At 50.1% G+C, this 18,064-nt stretch overlaps 3 protein-coding genes across 3 annotated transcripts; 2 read left to right on the top strand and 1 right to left on the bottom strand.

Annotated features, from left to right (window-relative positions):
• Nucleotides 1-191: 191 nt before the first annotated feature.
• PSV08DRAFT_358561 (uncharacterized protein) lies at nt 192-4,253 on the top strand (the record flags this gene model as incomplete). The annotated part of the gene is made up of 5 exons (XM_066092960.1): nt 192-352; nt 409-645; nt 692-1,278; nt 1,330-1,962; nt 2,023-4,253. 5 exons carry the CDS (start codon nt 192-194, stop codon nt 4,170-4,172), a joined length of 3,768 nt encoding a protein of 1,255 aa, XP_065949671.1. The 3' UTR covers nt 4,173-4,253.
• A 522-nt stretch (nt 4,254-4,775) lies between these two features.
• PSV08DRAFT_171357 (uncharacterized protein) lies at nt 4,776-5,329 on the top strand (the record flags this gene model as incomplete). Its single annotated transcript, XM_066091852.1, has 3 exons — nt 4,776-4,892; nt 4,942-5,078; nt 5,128-5,329. 3 exons carry the CDS (start codon nt 4,776-4,778, stop codon nt 5,327-5,329), a joined length of 456 nt encoding a protein of 151 aa, XP_065949670.1.
• Nucleotides 5,330-8,246: 2,917 nt separating this feature from the next.
• On the bottom strand, nt 8,247-12,368 carry PSV08DRAFT_367816 (FabD/ lysophospholipase; the record flags this gene model as incomplete). The annotated part of the gene is made up of 12 exons (XM_066093128.1): nt 8,247-8,321; nt 8,931-9,284; nt 9,435-9,509; nt 9,561-9,704; nt 9,738-9,752; nt 9,792-10,325; nt 10,365-10,468; nt 10,511-10,743; nt 10,798-10,934; nt 11,228-11,810; nt 11,860-12,102; nt 12,151-12,368. 12 exons carry the CDS (start codon nt 12,366-12,368, stop codon nt 8,247-8,249), a joined length of 2,715 nt encoding a protein of 904 aa, XP_065949669.1.
• Nucleotides 12,369-18,064: the final 5,696 nt, after the last annotated feature.

The following is an 18,064-nucleotide window of genomic DNA, read 5'->3' as shown; positions in this document are numbered from 1 at the left end:
CGGAGACGGCAGAGACACGCGCCTCAACCGTACGCGATACCTCATACGCTGGCGGCGTAAACACTGCGCCGCAATGCCAGCTTAAGGCGACCGCCCCAGCATATAGAATATACACCATACTCCGTCCTACAACTCCGCCTCAGTGCTCCTCCATCTCTCATCTACCTTCTGCCACTTGACGCGCACACACGATGCCTGGCAGCGACCTGCGCCTGCTCGCCCTCGACGGCGGCGGCGTGCGCGGCCTGTCCTCTCTTATGATCCTCGAGCAGCTGATGGAGGCCGTCAACCCGGACGCACCGCCAAAGCCATGCCACTACTTTGACATGATCGGCGGGACGAGCACAGGCGGGTGAGCAGTCATCAGTTTGGCAAGGTGTAAGAAGAGCGCTGACGTTTGAACCTCAGCCTGATCGCCATCATGCTAGGCCGGCTGAAGATGAGCGTAGCCGACTGCATCACCGCGTACTTGTCGCTCTCCGACCGTGTGTTCTGTAAGACACGACACCGGGTAACGGTTAAGGGACAAATACAGGGCCGTTTCGATGCGGAAGAGCTGGCGCGGGCGATAAAGGAAGTAGTAAAGCAGCAAGGCCTGCAGGAAGACGCGTTGCTTAAAGACGAGTCTACTACTACCTGCAAAGTGTGCGTTGCGCGGTATATGCAATCGTTTACGTACTAACGTTCACAGCTTCGTGTGCGCGACGAGTAAAGAGACGAGCGAGACGGTCTGCCTCACGAGCTACCGCACACCGCGTAGCGGCAACGACCTGCTCAACAGCGTGACGATCTGGGAAGCTTGCCGGGCCACCTCTGCAGCCACCTCTTTCTTCGACCCTATCGCTGTCGGCCGGTTTGGAGAGGAGTTTGTGGACGGGGCGACGGGCGCAAACAACCCAGTGCGGGAGCTGTGGGACCAGGCGCAGCTGGCGTGGGGCCCCGAGTCGCTAGATAGCAAGATTAAGTGTCTTGTCTCAATTGGGACGGGAGTGCCGTCGCTCAAGGCGTTCAAGGACGATGTCTTGCACATTGGCGAGACGCTGGCTGCGATAGCCACGGAGACGGAGCAGACGGCAGAGCGGTTCCGGCGCGAGCGGGGGCTGCTAGACAGCACGGGGCGGTACTACCGGTTCAACGTGGTGCGAGGACTAGAAGACATTGGGCTGGAGGAGGCGAAGAAGGTCAAGGAGATGGCGGCAACGACGCGACGATACGTTAGCTCGCAGGAGGTGCACCAGCAGATGCAGGCATGCGCGGGCAGCATCGCTGGCAGAGAGTGTTAGTGTGAGCGTTGTTTTTGTTTGGTGCCAACAGCTAAAGTGTATCTAGACTTTGGAGAATACCAAACCGTCCTCAGTCTTAAGGGCGTCCCAAAAGCGCGCCATTTTGTGGACAGGCCAGCAGAAATGGCGGAACTCGAACGTGTGTTGCTGCCGCAACCAAGACAGAACCAGCGCCAGCGCCAGAAGATACATGTGCTACGTGGCCTCGGCGGGATGGGCAAGACACAGTTGGCGGTAGAGTTTGCGCGGCGATACCACCGCCGCTTCAGCTCGGTGTTCTGGCTGGACGGGCACAGTGAAGACACCCTTAAGCGCAGCATCGCGAGCTGCGCGGGCAGGATCCCGACAGGCCAGATCCCTGATACTAGCAGGCAATACACAGCAGGTGCCAGCGCTGACATCGATGTGGTAGTCAAGGACGTTATGACTTGGCTTGCACGGCCTGACAACACGGCTTGGCTGCTTATCTTCGACAACGTCGACCGAGAGCACACAGCGCAAGGGGGTGACCCTAATGCGTACAACGTGGAGCGCTACCTGTCGGGCGCAGACCACGGGTCAGTGCTGGTGACGACTCGATTGGCACGGTTAGAGCAGCTGGGAGACTCGCAGCAACTGGGTAAGGTGTCCACAGCGCAGGGACAGGCCATCTTGGAGAGCTGGTACAACAGGAAGCACGGTAAGCTAAGAGTGGCTGATGTATAGCCGCAGCCGGACGAAGCTAACAATGCAACTGTAGATGCAGCTGTGGGCGAGCGGCTACTTGTGTTACTAGACGGCCTGCCGCTCGCCATTGCGCAGGCGGGTGCATACCTCCAGGAGAGCGGAGTAGGAATGGCGACATACCTGAGGTTCTACAAGAAACAATGGAGCGAGCTAATGGAGTCGGGCCACCTAGCCAATGCGCCGCTCCAGGACTACCCAGAGCGCAGCGTGTGGACGACGTGGGCCGTTTCATACCAGGCGATCCGCAATAAGCACGAAGCTACGGCCAACTTACTGCTGCTATGGTCGTTTCTAGACAACAAAGACTTATGGCATGGCTTATTTGCTGCAATACATGAGCGTTCTGTTATAGCTACTGCGATGCTGGCAGGGTGGGTGGGGAGCATTGCGAGCAGCGAGATTGAGTTTAGCAGAGCGATGCAGCTGCTGTGCAACTACTCCCTAGTGGAACAGGTGCAAGATGTTGGGAGCTACACAGTACATCCAGTAGTGCATAAGTGGGCGCATCACTCGCAAGGCAGGCACTTCGCAACAGAGCTAAGTCGACTAGCGGTGGTGGCTGTTGGTCAGACTGTGCCGGAGAGCGAGACCCAAGACTCCTTCGTCCTACAACGGCGACTTCTTCCGCACGCGCAGGCTTGCTCTAGCCAGATAGTTGAGGGCGAGACAGTTTGGCGTGGGAGAGCTGAAGGCGATAACGATGGAGACATCTATGGAGAGAAAGAGCAAAAGACTCTTCTTGATGCTGTGCATCTCCTGGGCCTTCTCTATGCGAGACAAGGCAAGCTAAGCGAAGCAGAGCAAATGTACAAGCGAGCACTGCGAGGAAAAGAGGAGACATTGGGCCCGAAGCACTTGTCAACATTGGCCACGGTAGGAAACATTGGTATGCTCTTTAAAGAGCAAGGCAAATTTATCGAGGCTGAGCAGATGTTGAAGCGGGCCCTGGAAGAGTATAAGGCCTTGGAACCTGGGAACTTATTAACATTCAAAACAGTGGCCAACCTAGGGCTTCTGTATAAAGAACGTAGTAGATTTGCAGACGCAGAGCGGATGTACATAGAAGCACTGCAAGGATTTGAACAGGTACTAGGATCCAACCACAAAACGACACTACGAACGGCCAACAATCTAGGCATTCTCTACAAGAATCAAGGCAGGCTGGTAGATGCAGAACGGATACACAAACAGGTGCTAAAGAGAAAAGAAGATGCTCTAGGATCTAAGCACCTGTCAACACTCCAAACAATCGATAGCCTTGGTGTGGTCTACATGAACCAAAGCAATTTAACGAAGGCAGAAGAGCTTTACGAAAAGGCGCTTAATGGGAAAGAAGAGGTCTTAGGATCTAAGCATCATTTGACGTTACAGACTGTCGGCAATCTAGGCAATCTCTATCATTGTCAAGGTAGGCTGGTAGATGCAGAGAGGATGTTAGAGCGCGTGCTGCAAGGGTACAAGGATGTTTTCGGTCACAAGCATCCGTCAACACTAAATACAATTAACAATCTTGGAATTCTCTACAAGGACCAAGGCAAGCTAGCAGAGTCCGAGATACTGTTAGAACAAGCATTGCATTGGAGAAAAGAGGCGTTCGGTCCCAATCATACATCAACAATCGAGACAATCAACAACCTGGGCATTCTATACGTAGAACAAGGCAAGCTAGTAGAGGCAGAGAAGATGTACAAGCAGGCGCTGCGAGGATATGAAGAGAAACTTGGGCCCAGCCACTCCTCGACACTACAGACGATCAGCAACATAGGTCTCCTTTACGCGAAGCAAGGCAGGCTGGATGAATCAGAGCAGATGTACGAGCAGGCGCTGCAAGGGTACGAGGCACTCGGCAGTGTTCGCGTCCAGCAGTACATGCCAGCACTCAATACCTTAGAGAACATGGGCAATCTCTATGCGAAGCAAGCCGATGTCGCCAAAGCTCGAGCGGTGTACGCAAGGGCTCTTTCTGGCTTAACTAGTGTGCTTGGTCAGTCGAGTGAGAGGTGCATGAGCTTAGCCGCGAAGATGGACGCTTTGCCCTCTCCTAGGAAAGAAAGAAGGACAGCCGGAACTTCAACAGTAGGAGAGAGCTCTGCACAACAGCACGACAGAATAAAGAAAAGCTCTGGATTGTCGATACGGAGACTTGTCAAAAAGGTGTTTTAACAGCGTTCTTCTGTTTATCGTATACAGCAGATAGAATCCATAAAAAGAACAACTATTACATGAAGTTAGACATTATTGCATCTAACTATTATCTTCCAACGCTATTTTCTATCAGGACTACCCGTGCTAAGAGGACTGTACAGAACACTGTAAGATACTTAGTAATACTTGTAAGAAATAAGTATAGCGGTTTCTAAAGGCAGAGAGTGGAGTTTATGCTGACAAGAGCTAGAGCGATTAAGGGAAAGCCTAGGGTAAGCGAGACAGGGGTGAGCGTGGGATGACAACAAAGCCGCGTGTGCAAACCGGAAGCTGCAAGTGCATGAGAGTGTACAATGAATGTTAAATGCGAACTAGTTAAAGAGTCTGACTGTAGTTCTATTGAAGTCTAGACTACTTGCTTGGCCGTTCTGAACACCCTAAGGATAAATGCATGGTGTTTAATCAGTAGTCCGCGTGCATAAATTGAAGTCCGTCTTAAAGTGCATATAGAAATAGAGCAGACCTCGGAAGGTCAGGTTTTTGAATATATAATGCAGGACAGAATGCATCCTTTACTAGTTAAGTCTACAGCTTAGTATTAAACATTTACCTGACCTCAATATGCGGTATCAACACTGGTGTTTTACAAGCGCATTATTGGGTAATGTCTTCGCCCAATCGACAATGTTGATAGATCTTCAGCATAACCGTGTTGAGCAAGCTGATTGCCCGCGAAGGGTAAGCAAAACATTATGCGCTTAGAATCAAAGTTAACAGCTAGGCGAAGTTACACTTTTGTTCAAAGACAGCATGGAGCGAATGTGCTGCACCAATCATATCATCCGACCGCTGCGTAGCCGCCGACAGGCTTAATAATGTTGCGTCTATTGCAATCGACTTAGGTTTATGCTGCCAATTCTTTAGGTATGTCCGATCTTATGTTGAGTCTATAAGCAAGCCTCTAATCATTTAGTGATGATACATGTAATACGGTATATAAAGATGTAGAAGGAGAAGGGCAATGGTACCCCGGCCTAAAGGAGGTATCTGGTACTTTCAAAGAGCAAGTGGGCAGTTACATGTGCAGAAATGGGACTACTACATCGGTTTGCCCCGGGGAAGGTGCTGGAAATTTAGTGGCTTCTAAGAATGTGGTTACTCCCACTGCTGATTAGTACATTATCTAGAGTTCTCTTGCTTCTGTTTAAGTATTGTTCAATCCAAGCTCCTGTTAGTTTTTGAACGTGGCCACTACTTCGATACTTACCCGTTACCAGCGCTGCGTCCTTGCTGCATGTTGCATATAAATACTATACATATACCTATAAAAAAGCTCTTTTTATAGTCAAAAATGATCTCTATGCCATCCTATCTATCCTGACACATCTATAGTAACATCCTTGCCTTACTTTATATGATTCTTGATACGAGTTCTATACACGGATCGCAAGCATTACTAACCGGTTAGTTACTTAACTCATCTAAGTTAAATAGCCTATGTACCTAGTTGCTCTTTCGCCTCGTGAAAGTTCGGCGGTTAACTTCTTTAAGTTGTTTTATATGCTTCTCCGCAGGAATGATGAATGATATAATAGACTCATATTAGGGATAAGCGCCTGAATCGCGAGGCATAGTAAGGGTGAGGCATGACAGACATGTTTCTAGCGCAAAGGGTAACTTGAATAGCCTCTTGTGATCCTTATGTAATTATACGAGGTACTGCTGCCGTTTTAATCATACGCCATTAGTTGCAAAATATGTTATTGTTTTTTTGTAGAGTAACGGGATCTGACTAACCTCCCCCCCTGCATAGCGAAAGACCCCTGCGTCACGATAAGAACGACAGCTACTTTGACTTTGCACCAGCTTCAACTCTTCTCTTCAGTATAGTTATAATTAAAAATTTTATAATATTATTAGTAGCTATTTCTCTATATATCTTACTATTTATATCTAAAAATTACACCAAATGCATTACTGCGTTGCTTGGTTTACCTTGAACGCGCAGCATCTACACAACTTAGTATAAGCCATAACAGCGCAGTCTTAGCCTCTAGCTTATTAAAACTTAGCTTTATAGATACTTAAGCCCTTATAGTATTATGCATACAATCATAAAGTAGCGTCTAGCAGCATACGCGCTGTAGAGCTAGTCTCCGCTACGCAGGGAGGTACATGCACTGTATGACAGCGCCAAAAGCGGATAACGTACCTCACGGGTTCGTGTCTCACACGGGTTCGTGTCACAGTTTTGCCAAGACCCCACCAAAACCACCACATTATAGCCTAAAACAGCCCAACCTTGGCTAGTTTGATGCAAAAAAACATAAAATGTTATTTAGAGTCTACTTCTGCTACATTCTTATACGTTCGCGCGTTATGCCTAGTCCTATTGCACCGTCCACACCGCCGTTGAGACGGTTCACCCACTTCAGCGCGCTTCTGCTTCTTTGACTTCTTCCCATCACTACGCACCCTAAAGTCCTGGAGAGCAGTCAAGCGCGCCCCATCTTTAACTGTTAAGGTCCCCTCTGCCTGAACCCGCTTTCTTTTATGCGATTTTCGTCGCGTGGCGGCTGCGTTAGCTGCTTTAAGCTTACTGATCCGTTTTTGTGCCAATACTAGCTTATGCGCGATAATAGCTGCTCCCTTTGAGACCTTCTTAAAAGCCTCTACTATAGACGTTGGTGAGCTGTCTAGGTGCCTCTGAATCCTCTGCTTTACCAGCGTCGATTGCGACCCTAATTCTAGGGTATTACTAGGGGTTTGCGACACCCAGGGCTGGTTGTTGATAAGTAGGGGTGATGGAGTGCGCAGCTTGACGTTAAGGGTTGATATGACCCGTTCTGGGTTAAATGGGACCAATCCAGCGCCTCGAAACCCTCCTTGGACATTGCTAGCTGTGAATGATGCGTTAAAAGCCCGCTTGAAGCAAGGTAGGAACTCTTGTTTGGTGATGTGGTTAATGTGAGTGCGCATGAGCGATTCGACTTGGCGCCCATAGGCCTGCTTCAAAGGGGCAAAACAGCCCACATCAAGCGGCTGTAAGAGGTGAGATGAGTGTGGAGGCATGCAAAGAGTAACAATATTGTTATCTTTATAGTATTTTTAGAAATCCAGCGAGTTGTGGCTCTCATGGCCGTTAATAAAGAGTAGGCGGTGGGTACCCACTACCTTCTTCTTTATATGCTTATCAAAGTGCTTTAGCCACGTAAGACCAAGCTTATTGGTCGTCCAGCCGTTCTTAGAGACTCCAATAACCCAGTTATAGGGTATATCGCCGTCCTTGTACCAGCTTGAGAGGTGGTGGCGCGCCTTGAGTATGATGAAGGGCGGAATCGTCCACCCGGTCGCATTGATACCCTGGATGACTGTTGCCCACTCTCTGTTGCTAGGCTGGACAGTCTTTGGTCGTCTACGTCTCTCTGAAGCTGTAACAACAGCTCTAGGGGCAATCTAGCCTATTATAAAGCCCGTCTCATTAAAGTTGTACGTGTCGTCATCTTGGATACCATACTTAGCTTTCATGTTAGCTACTAGGCCAAACTAGTCTTGAATAGCCTTAGGATCCTCACAGAGTGCTCTCTTGTAGTCGTACTTGCGATTAAACTTTACTTTAAGCTCAGGGCGGCGCTTAACGAACGTGCTGGGCTAGTTTTGGCCAACCTGGCCCAGATTGCGCTCAGCGCGCAAGGAATTGGCTATATTAGCTATATCTGCGAGCCTAGGGGGAAATCTACGTGAATCAAGATCGAGTATATGCTCAACAACTACCACCTCCTTAAGCTTAGTTAGATTCATTGTTTTAGACTCGCGATCTGCCTGTGAGGGTTGTCCTTCGCGTCGACGGCTAAGTGTCTTATAACAGACGTTAAAGATACGTGCAGCGCGTCGAACTGGGAGATTCGCGTCTTGTTTAAGAGCTTGAAGCGCAAGCTGTATTTGACGTTCACGAAAAGACTGTGAGTGCTGTAATTGTTGTGACATTAGGGGGTAGTAGGTGTTTTGGTGGGGTCTTGGCAAAACTGTGACACGAACCCGTGTGAGACACGAACCCGTGAGGTACGTTATAACAATACTGTTATGTAATCTTCAACTATAAAGCCCTGCGTGCCGCTCGGATATAGATCGGTACATACCCTGGCAGCGACTATCGTACAGCTTACACTAGTTGGATCACTTCGGGCGGGTATGAATTGATCGCTAATATCTTGTCAGATAAGTGGCAGAATCCGGGTGCTCAGTCGAGCACTAGGATTCTATGATCCCAGCCAATCAGGGCTGATCGCCAAGGCCTACCCCTAGGCGAGGCTGATACTCAGCCGCCTACCTGATGCAAAAAGCAATAGCGACAGCGCTCATAAGGCGGCGCGCCTTCGCGCCGCTGGAGAACACAGAGACAGAAATCAATATATTCTAATTCCACGATTATTTTATCACAGTCTTTTATCACAGTGATCCAAACCAATCCTTGATCAGAAAACTCTCACAGTCTGACATATCTACATAGCTAGAAGACGAGAATTATAACGTGCCAGCGATACTAAGATTGCATTATAAAGTATAGCTCTATCTACTCTACATTCGCGCTAGTGCACGCTCTGATGACAGTCCAGATGTGTGAGTCTCTGCCAGCGTAGTCTCCCGCACCTTGACGACGTGCTCTAGCAGCTCTACCGCCTCCTTCGTCTGCCCGTTGGCCCGGTACGCACTAGCAAGGGCGTGCTGCGATGTTAGCCGAGAGGGGTGAGTCTCTGCCAGCGTAGTCTCCTGCACCTTGACGACGTGCTCTAGCAGCTCTACCGCCTCTTTCGTCTGCCCGCTGGCATGGTACGCACTAGCAAGCTCGTGCTGCGATGTTAGCCGAGAGGGGTGGTTCTCTGCCAGCGTAATCTTCTTAACCTTGACAGCGTGCTCTAGCAACTCTACCGCCTCTTTCGTCTGCCCGTTGGCCCGGTACGCAATAGCAAGCTCGTGCTGCGATGCTAGCCGAGAGGGGTGAGTCTCTGCCAGCGTAGTCTCCCGCACCTTGACGACGTACTCTAATAGCTCTACCGCCTCTTTCGTCTGCCCGTTGGCCCGGTACGCACTAGCAAGGGCGTGCTGCGATGCTAGCCGAGAGGGGTGATTCTCTACCAGCGTAATCTTCTTAACCTTGACAGCGTGCTCTAGCAACTCTACCGCCTCTTTCGTCTGCCCGTTGGCATAGTACGTAATAGCAAGTTCGTGTTGCGATGTTAGCCGAGAGGGGTGAGTCTCTGCTAGCGTAGTCTCCCGCACCTTGACGACGTGCTCGAGCAGTTCTACCGCCTGCCTAACATCACCTAAGTATCCTAGATTTCTCGCCGCAAGGTCCTATATCTCTATGTGCTCTCGTGATGGATCTGAAGGCGTGATTTCGAGAACCTCATAGATACTCTTTAGTAACGATTCTAACTTCTTGTCCTCTCTCATGTTATTCAACGCCCAGCCGCACTCTAGCAAGATAGGCAGCATTGTCCCAGGTGGGCCAAACGATAACATCTCCTCAACCCTAGGCGACAGAAAAGACTGCATATGCGGTCGTAACTGCCTTTCGTACACCTGCCATGTCTCCGACTTGCTACGCGACAAAACAAGAATACATCCTGCACCTACCCACGCTACTTGCTGCTGCTTCCAATCTAGCCGGTCATTCGCCCACGCGTGCGCCAGTGGATGCATCGACAATCCGTCCAGGTCGTCTGAGCGGTGTCTTGTCACCAGCGAAAGCGACACAAGGAGAGCGCTTGCCCTGTTAAGCCTGTAGTCGTCCCACTTGTCTGCTTGTTGGTCGATGAACTTTGGCAGCTGAGACGTGTGCCATGGTCTAAGATCGTCTATCTCGTCAGTTTGGCCGTCGTCGGTCTCAACCACATCTCGAGCTCCTTCCCACGCGCCTAGGAAGACGTCAAGTGGCAGCACGCTAGAGTGCAGCATAGAGAGAACCCCAAGCAAGTCTAGCGCGTCTCGACCAACCTTATCCTTAGAATCGCTCAGCACCCCAACAGACGCTTCAAACGTCGCGTAAACATGCCGGTACCGTGACTGCTGCTGCGTAGGATAGTGCCTAAGCAGCCGCTCGCGCAGCCGCTTATACTTCCCGGCATACTGGTCTAGTCGACAGTACCCTTCTGCAATATACGCCCCCGCCTAGATCAGCGCAAGCGTGTGTGATCCTAGCAGTCGCACGACAGCCTGCGCCTGCTCTCTGCAAGCCTGCCAAGCCTCTTGTGGCACTCGAGCGGCTTTGAGCAAAAGCTGCATCGACTGCTCTTCCTCCAGACCTTCGAGCGCTTCGGCAGGCAGCGTGCTATACTAGCTGCACTCAGGCACACGCGACGTCATGATCACTGCGCCTTGCGCCCCAGACGGGACGTATGCTGTATAGTCGAACGTGGGATCATCGGCGTTGTCTAGGATTAGCAGCCAGCGGTCGGGCGTGTTAGCGAGCGCCTGGAGTGATTCCTCAACGCTCTCCGCAGGCGACCCGAGCGTCTTCGCGGTAGCCAAGAAGCCGTTCTTGGCTGTTAATGGGCTGCCGACGTCTACCCAGAACACGCCCCAGAAGCTGTTCGCTGTTAGCAAATACGCTTATATCTAGCATAGCGAAGCTACAACGCACTCTTCTCGCACTAGGCTTGCCACCTTGAGGCATACCTCGCTCTTGCCTATGCCGCCTATGCCCGTGATGACTAGTCGCTTCTGCTCAGGTGTGCCTGGCTCGCTGTTGCGCAATGCGCTCTGGATCCGATCAACAAGCTATAACCGCCCAGTGAATAGACTGTTAGCTAGACGAGGTACTATCCAGTGCACGTTTTTTGCTGTCTATATTTTAGCACTAAGATGCGCAACGTTAGATATACACTACCTACGCCTGTAACGTTGTGTAATGCAGCGCTTAGTGAACTCCTATGCAAACTTAGTAGGTTGACTACACTTTAGGCTTAAGATAGTACTTACACGAATAGATATTCCAAAAGACAACTCTGCTTTATCTATATAAAGTTAGGGCTAGGTTGCTCTATATACTAGGCGAAGTCCTCAATATACACACTCTGCTTCTGCTGTAGGTTCTTAATGTAGTTACGCACCCGAAACTTCTGTGTTATGTGCGTAAGATACCCCTCCGAAGCGGCTTCGATAGCGCCCTTCTTCTTATACTCTTCTAGCCCAATGTTCTGCAGTCCCTGCTCAACGTTAAAGCGAAAATACCGCTTCTCATCGAAGTGCTTAGCCCACCGAGCGATGAACTTTCTCTCGGTTGCCTCTGTCTCGGTTGCAATCTGCACCACCGTCTCGCTTAAGAACTTGGGCAGGCCGTCCTCGAACGGCTTCTTGCCTGGGTTGCCAGTCCCAATAGAAATGAAGCACTTGACCAGCGGCTTTAAGTCCCCCGTTTCCGAGCACCAGATATTAGCTGCTTCTCCTTCCACCTCGTCTACTGGGTTGTTCGCACCAAAGCCGCCGTCAGCAAAGGTACGGTCTCCGATGCTAACCGGGCTAAAGAAGGTGGTGGCAGCGGACGTTGCAAGGGCAGCTTCGCACACGGTCGCACGGATGGCCGGCTCATCAGGAAGGCTGTAGCTCCGGAGACGGACCATGTCCTTTGTGTCGCGGTCGATAGAGCACACGAAGCTGTTCTCGTCAGAATCCAGGCTTTTAGCACAAGTCGAACATTGCTCACGTTCTACATCCACGCTCCGTCCCGTCGTTGAACAAGGCGGTCTCAGACGCACCGCCTTTAGCTACCACCTTTCGAATCGCACTCTCCAGTCTCGCCGAGTCGAATCGCGGCTGAACTGCCCCTCTGATAGTGACCGGAAGCCGGTGCAGTTTCTCGCCAAACACGTCTGCAGCGAGCTCGCTGTATGCGTCTATGCATTCGTCGACGCTCATCTCGAGCCGGCCAAGCATGATGGCAATCAGCCTGTCGTGGCCATGTCAGTCCCACTCGATAAGCAGCATGTCTACTCACCCGCCGGTGCTAGTCCCCCCGATGAGGTCAAACACTTCGCATGGCTTCAGTGGAGGATTCTTCTCGAGCTCTCGGCTCAGTCGGTCCATAATGCTCTTTAAGATGTAGAGCGTTGACAGGCCGCGTACGCCGCCGCCATCGAGGGACAGCAGGCACAGGCCAGTAGTGTCGAGCGGGTTGGGCTCGCCGCCGTGCTGGGTCGCGACGCGCTGTGCCATGGCGGTGTTTTGTGGTCAGATATGTTGGTTGGTTGTAGAGCGTGCTGGGACAGGTCGACAGCAGACGCATAGCGAGCGTCCATGGTGGGCGAGGAGCCTTTGTGTAGGCTGGCAACAAGGCTGGCGGCTGAGCTGCGGGCTGCGGGATGTGTGCTGTGCAGCAGGCGGCGCAAATGGCGCCCCGCCAGTGGTGCTGTGAAGCGCCGAGGCTGAAGGAGCGTGCAGGCTAGGCTTGGAACGACCGCGTGCTTAGCCTCGGGCGTTGCCGTATCTCCCCTGACGGACTCAAGACTGCTAAACGAAGGTTCAGGATATATTGTGGGAACTGGTAGCGGCTAGGGCGACTGGGGAGCAGCCCTGCTGGCGCTTCGCAGCACCGCTGGCGGGGCATGATCTGCGGCGTGTAACGCGACGTCCTTCCGCCAGCCTAGGCACACGGACTTCGTGCAAGAGATGCGAAGTGCTGAAAGGATCCGTGCCGAGTAATATACGAGCGGTACTCCGTACACAGGGCTGCGCAGGCGACGATTACATAATAATACCACCGCGTCCGCTTTTATCGCTATCGCACGTTGCTTGTACCTCCCTCTGTAGAGGAGACTAATTTTGCAGCACACATGCAACTAGAGGTAGCTTTAGTATTAGATAGATAGTATTAGCATAGCCTTAGCACGTGTTACGCTATTTTTTAGCAAGCAGAAGGCTAATTTGGCGTTGTTGTAGCAGCCGTCGTGTTGCACAGCTATTGTACGTCCATCGCAAACTAAGCAACGCAGCAATGAGTACTATGTAATTTTAGAACTTATATTCTATAATAGCTAGAAAATTGCCTATAGTTAGTGCTGCAAAGTTTTTGAGTACGAACATCTTATAGAGAAAGGGCGACGCTGAAGCAAAGTCAAAGTACCTGTCGTTCCTATCGCGATGCAGGTATAGACGACCTCCAGATCTCAATATCATCTACGTCAGTAAGGAAGAATATCAAGCTACTAGAAAAGGAGATTCAGAATCTCTTTAGACTAGCAGAGGAGTCAGCCATCCAATTCGATAGCTCAAAGACTGAACTAGTAAACTGGACAAGATCAAGAAAGGATCAAGCTAGAGTACTTACTCTACCTAATCAGGAGATAGTACAGTCTAAGGAGCTAGTTAGATGGCTAGGTGTCTACTTTGACTGCAGCCTCAAATTCAAGCACCACAGCCTTATTAGAAACCAGCAGGCTAGCGCAGCCTTCCACCGCCTTAGCAGGCTAGCTAACTCAAACAAAGGCCTCTCTCCTAGAGCAGTACGACAGCTCTACCTAGCCTGCATCACCAGCGTAGCTGACTATGGCTGCCAAATCTTCTGGAGGGAGCAGCAGACAGCGCTTAACCAGAGACAGAAGCTGCAGAACCAAGCCTGTAGAAAGATCCTAGGATCCTTCAGAACCTCACCTGCCATACCTAGCGAGGTAGAAGCAGCTCTATGTCCTCCTAGAGTTAGACTTAACAACGCCCTACGACAATACGCCTTTAGAGCAAGAAAGCTAGCTCCTAGCCACCCTCTTAATATTGCTATCACTAGTAATCAAGGAAAGCAGCTAGAGCGTATTACTAGATCTATCTCAACAGCTCTATCGGACGATAGTGAGGAGATCAAGCACTACGCCTCTATGCCCTGGAGCTCTACAATGCCCTACAAGACTAATATATCTAAGAAGTCAAAGGAAATCGAAGCAAAGCACCACAAGGAGCTTCTAGAAGACGAATATCTCCTCTCGATCTACTCAGACGCCTCAGCTACAAAGGAAGGCAAGGGTATAGGAGTAGGAGTAGCTTTCTACAAAGGAGCTAGTCTCATAGCTTATGAAAAGGTTAATATAGGATACAACCAGCTAGTCTACAACGGAGAACTAGAGGGTATTACCCTAGGCCTAGAGAAAGCTTTTGACCTAGCAGACGACTACCTTGAAGTTAGAGTATATGCAGATAACCAGGCTGCAATATTCAGACTAAAGACTGCTTCTGACTACCCAGGGCAAGAGTGGCAACTTAGATGCACTATAGCAGCAGAAAAGCTACAAGAAAAAGGCATATTACCTACCATACAGTGGGTACCAGGACACCAGGGCGTTATAGGAAACGAGAGAGCAGACGCGCTAGCAAAGGAGGCGACAAAGCTAGATCCTAGCTCTAGCAGGACGAGCCTAGCTGTAATAGGCACACGAATAAAGCAGCTAGGCGAGCGAGAGTGGCTTAGCTATCTAGGACAATACAGGAGAAAAGCTATTACTCTAAATCCTACTACTTACGCCGCAAGGTACAAGTGGAAGACTAGAAAGCAGATTGCTACTCCTCCTACTAGTAGAGAAGCCTCTAGCGCCTTCTATCAGCTTAAGTTAGGTCACTGCTATCTACGAGACTTCCTATTCAAGCGAGGAAAAGTAGACTCTAAAGTTTGCCCCTGCAACTATCGAGCTACTCAAGACCCTGCACATATCCTCCTTAGCTGCACGCTATACAAGGAGGCTAGGAAGAAGATGCAAGAAACTACAAAGGACCCCCTATCGCTAGCTTTCTTACTAGATACTACAGTAGGCGTACAGGCTACTATTGCCTTTATTAAGGAAACTAGGGCTGCAACGCAGGCCTGGTATAAAGGAAACCTCGACAACTAGGACAACACCTACACTAGGTGCCTTCGCCCTACACCCAACTTACCTCTCCTCTCACCCGCAAGACCTCCTACTACCCTCCTCCACACTAGGCCACGAGCCTCACCTCGATTTAGATAGCCCCCTCCCCCACCTACACCAAATTGATAGCACTACGTAGTTACCTGTAGGCATAGCCTGCACGTCTTATATAGCCTACCAGCTGAGACAGGACGTTAATCAATAATAATAATAATAATAATAATAACAGGCGCGCAATGTAACCCCATTGGGACGCCGTCTTGCTGACAAACCAAATTAGGGCCGATCTGAAACATGGCACTAAACCAAATTCGTTCGCTGGCGCTTAGTATCCATTCTCTGGTCTGCTCATCATACCAGTGGCCGGATTCTAAAAGCGTTCGCAGGGCACCACGGAAATACCTCCATTGAATATTCGTGTACATGCCCGTAACGTCTCCACAGTGGAGGCGTATAGGAAATTTTGCTGTTTTGTTGTAATCTGCGATTTCCGAGCACAGATTCCGGCTGCTCTCGCAAATCCAATAGAACGAGCGCTGAACCGGTAACAGCATGGCGTGCAGGATCCTGGCCAGTGGTCCTAATACATAAGAATGCATTGGGACAATTGGTCGGATCTTCCATGGGTTTTTGTGGATTTTAGGAATCCCATGGAAGACTGGGATCTGGGTGTTGCTGTACGCCGTTTTCCAGAATTTTTGTACCCTTTTTGACTGTAGGAAAGGGTAAGGTTGTCCGTCTAACGTCCTGAGCAGTCGGGTTTCGAGATCAGTCAAACAATCTCTATAAAATTCCTCGAAGGCTTCCTTTCCTCGACGTTCAACCGAGAACAATAGACGGGGATCTTCTAGATCTTTGTCCTCGGGTAATGGTAATTCCAAAAAGGCTTGGATTTGTTGCTCGTACCATTCGCGAGTAACGACGACAATCCCCAAGTTCTTGTCTGTGATGAAAGCCAGAAGCTGGGCTTCTGACAGCCATGCGCGCAGGTTTTTTGGAGAGACTGTAACGTGAAGAAACGCATCGTCTCTAGGGCCTCGCTGGGGTACAGATCGCTCATGAAGCGCATGACGCAGAGTCTCCCTCCCAGCAAGAATTCCATCTGCGAACCAGTCGTCGTTAATGCCAGTATCCCAGCCAGAGGATAAGTACGGGATAGACTTCTCCCAGCTGGGGGCTTCGTCCTCTCGGACGTCGCCTTGTTGCCAGAAGTAGGTCATTACTCTAGCCTTGCGACACAGAGTTTCAAACCAGTCTTCGGCGACTTTCCTAGAGTATTTAATAGGAAAGAGATATTTCAAATTGGCACTTAGCGTGTACTCGATGTCTGGGGGTATCCTGACACCATCGAGCTTATGCACACCTGGTTTCCATGTCATCAAGGTGTCAAACCAATGAGAGGGCCATGTCCGCCAGATATACATAATTTTAGCCGTGTCATTTGAAAGATTGTAGAACTCCTGTGGCAGCTTGCCTGATGCAAAGGGAGCCGGTGCATCTAGCGCTTCTTCTGCTGCCGCTTGGAGGAAGTGCCGCGTTTTCCGTTTCTTGGTTTGCGGTCCTTCTTCCCAATCTTGTTGGGATTCTTCTGGTTTTTGGTCTTGGAGGGACCAGCCCCTCTCCGACCTTTTCCCGATTTTCGTGCCTTAGACCTGTCCATGGCGGACTGTTTTTGTCGTTTGGCGATTTCTTTGACGAACTCTTCAAGTGCTTTACTGTCTTTTGGCATAGTAGCAGTAGCATTTGTTTGAGTTTTCTTGACGGTTTCAGATTTTTTGGATTTTTCCCGAATCTGTTTGTCTGCCGTATTCTCCCCGATGGAAATTGCCGAAAAAACTAGTGACTGAGCGCAGTCTGGGCTATGTAAGAGGGATATCGCTTCCGCGCTTACACCTTCGCTGGTATTGGCTATGCCCGTCCACGAGTCATGTAGTTTGTTGGCGTTTCGCTCTGCGCCGCATAGAGCGCTTAAGGCTTCCATCTCTCTGTTCTTAATGTCGATCATGCGGGTAAGAGCGAATTTCCTGGCTTCCTTGAGACTGTCTTTGAAATCTTTATCGATGCTTCCTTCTTTTTCAGCAAGTTTGCTGACTTGAATTGAAGGCGCACGAATGGATTTAAGTTCAGGGATAGAATCAAAGCTTTCTTTGGCAAGCAAGTCTCTCCATTCGGTGAGTAGAGAAACTGCGTATGCTTTCTTGATGTGGGCGTTGACGATATCATCAAGAGCTAGCTTTGTTCTGTCCTGAGCTATGGCTGGAACGAACGAGACCAGCTGCGCGACGCTCCTGCAGTTGACAATACGCTTGACAAAATTGGCATTGACTTCCTTCTGGATAACCAGATTTCCGTCGCTGCCTTCTGTCATCACAGTGTCCTGTGTTATATTGGCAGCCTGCTGAGATCCGAGGGAAGATCTCTGACTAGAGCGTCGGGGGTCAATAGACCCCCCTCGAGTGTGAGACGAAGCTGGGACGCCGGACATGGTGACCAAAAGAGTTTTTGTGATAGAGGTTAGGGTTAAAAGAAGACTTGCGTCTGAAAATGAACTCGATTGGATTTGGTGTCTTTCTGTAAAGTGGTTCTCTAGATACCTTCGCAAGAAGTATACCTTTCGTTTCTTGTAGTTCTACAGAAAGAAACTCATCAGGAGCGTACCAGATGGCAGTTTTTATACATTGGAGCGGAAGGAAGTTCTCCCGACGTGTCTGCCTTGCCGCCTAGATAAGCGCTGGGCTTCTAGGCATACCAGGATTACAGATAGTCCTAGCGGCAAGCAGAGGAATATCCTACGTAAGAGGCACAGCTGTAGATTGGTGGTCTCCTATCGTAGGTGTCAGTAAGTAAGGTTCGGGTTAACTGATTATGGTTAGGGTTAGGGTTAGGGTTAGGGTTAGGGTTAGGGTTAGGGTTAGGGTTAGGGTTAGGGTTAGGGTTAGGGTTAGGGTTAGGGTTAGGGTTAGGGTTAGGGTTAGGGTTAGGGTTAGGGTTAGGGTTAGGGTTAGGGTTAGGGTTAGGGTT

Source organism: Bipolaris maydis (assembly GCF_028858645.1).
Source record: "Bipolaris maydis strain C4 unplaced genomic scaffold PSV08scaffold_2, whole genome shotgun sequence".
Taxonomy (NCBI): Eukaryota; Fungi; Ascomycota; class Dothideomycetes; order Pleosporales; family Pleosporaceae; genus Bipolaris; species Bipolaris maydis.
This window is presented reverse-complemented; position numbering and strand designations above follow the sequence as displayed.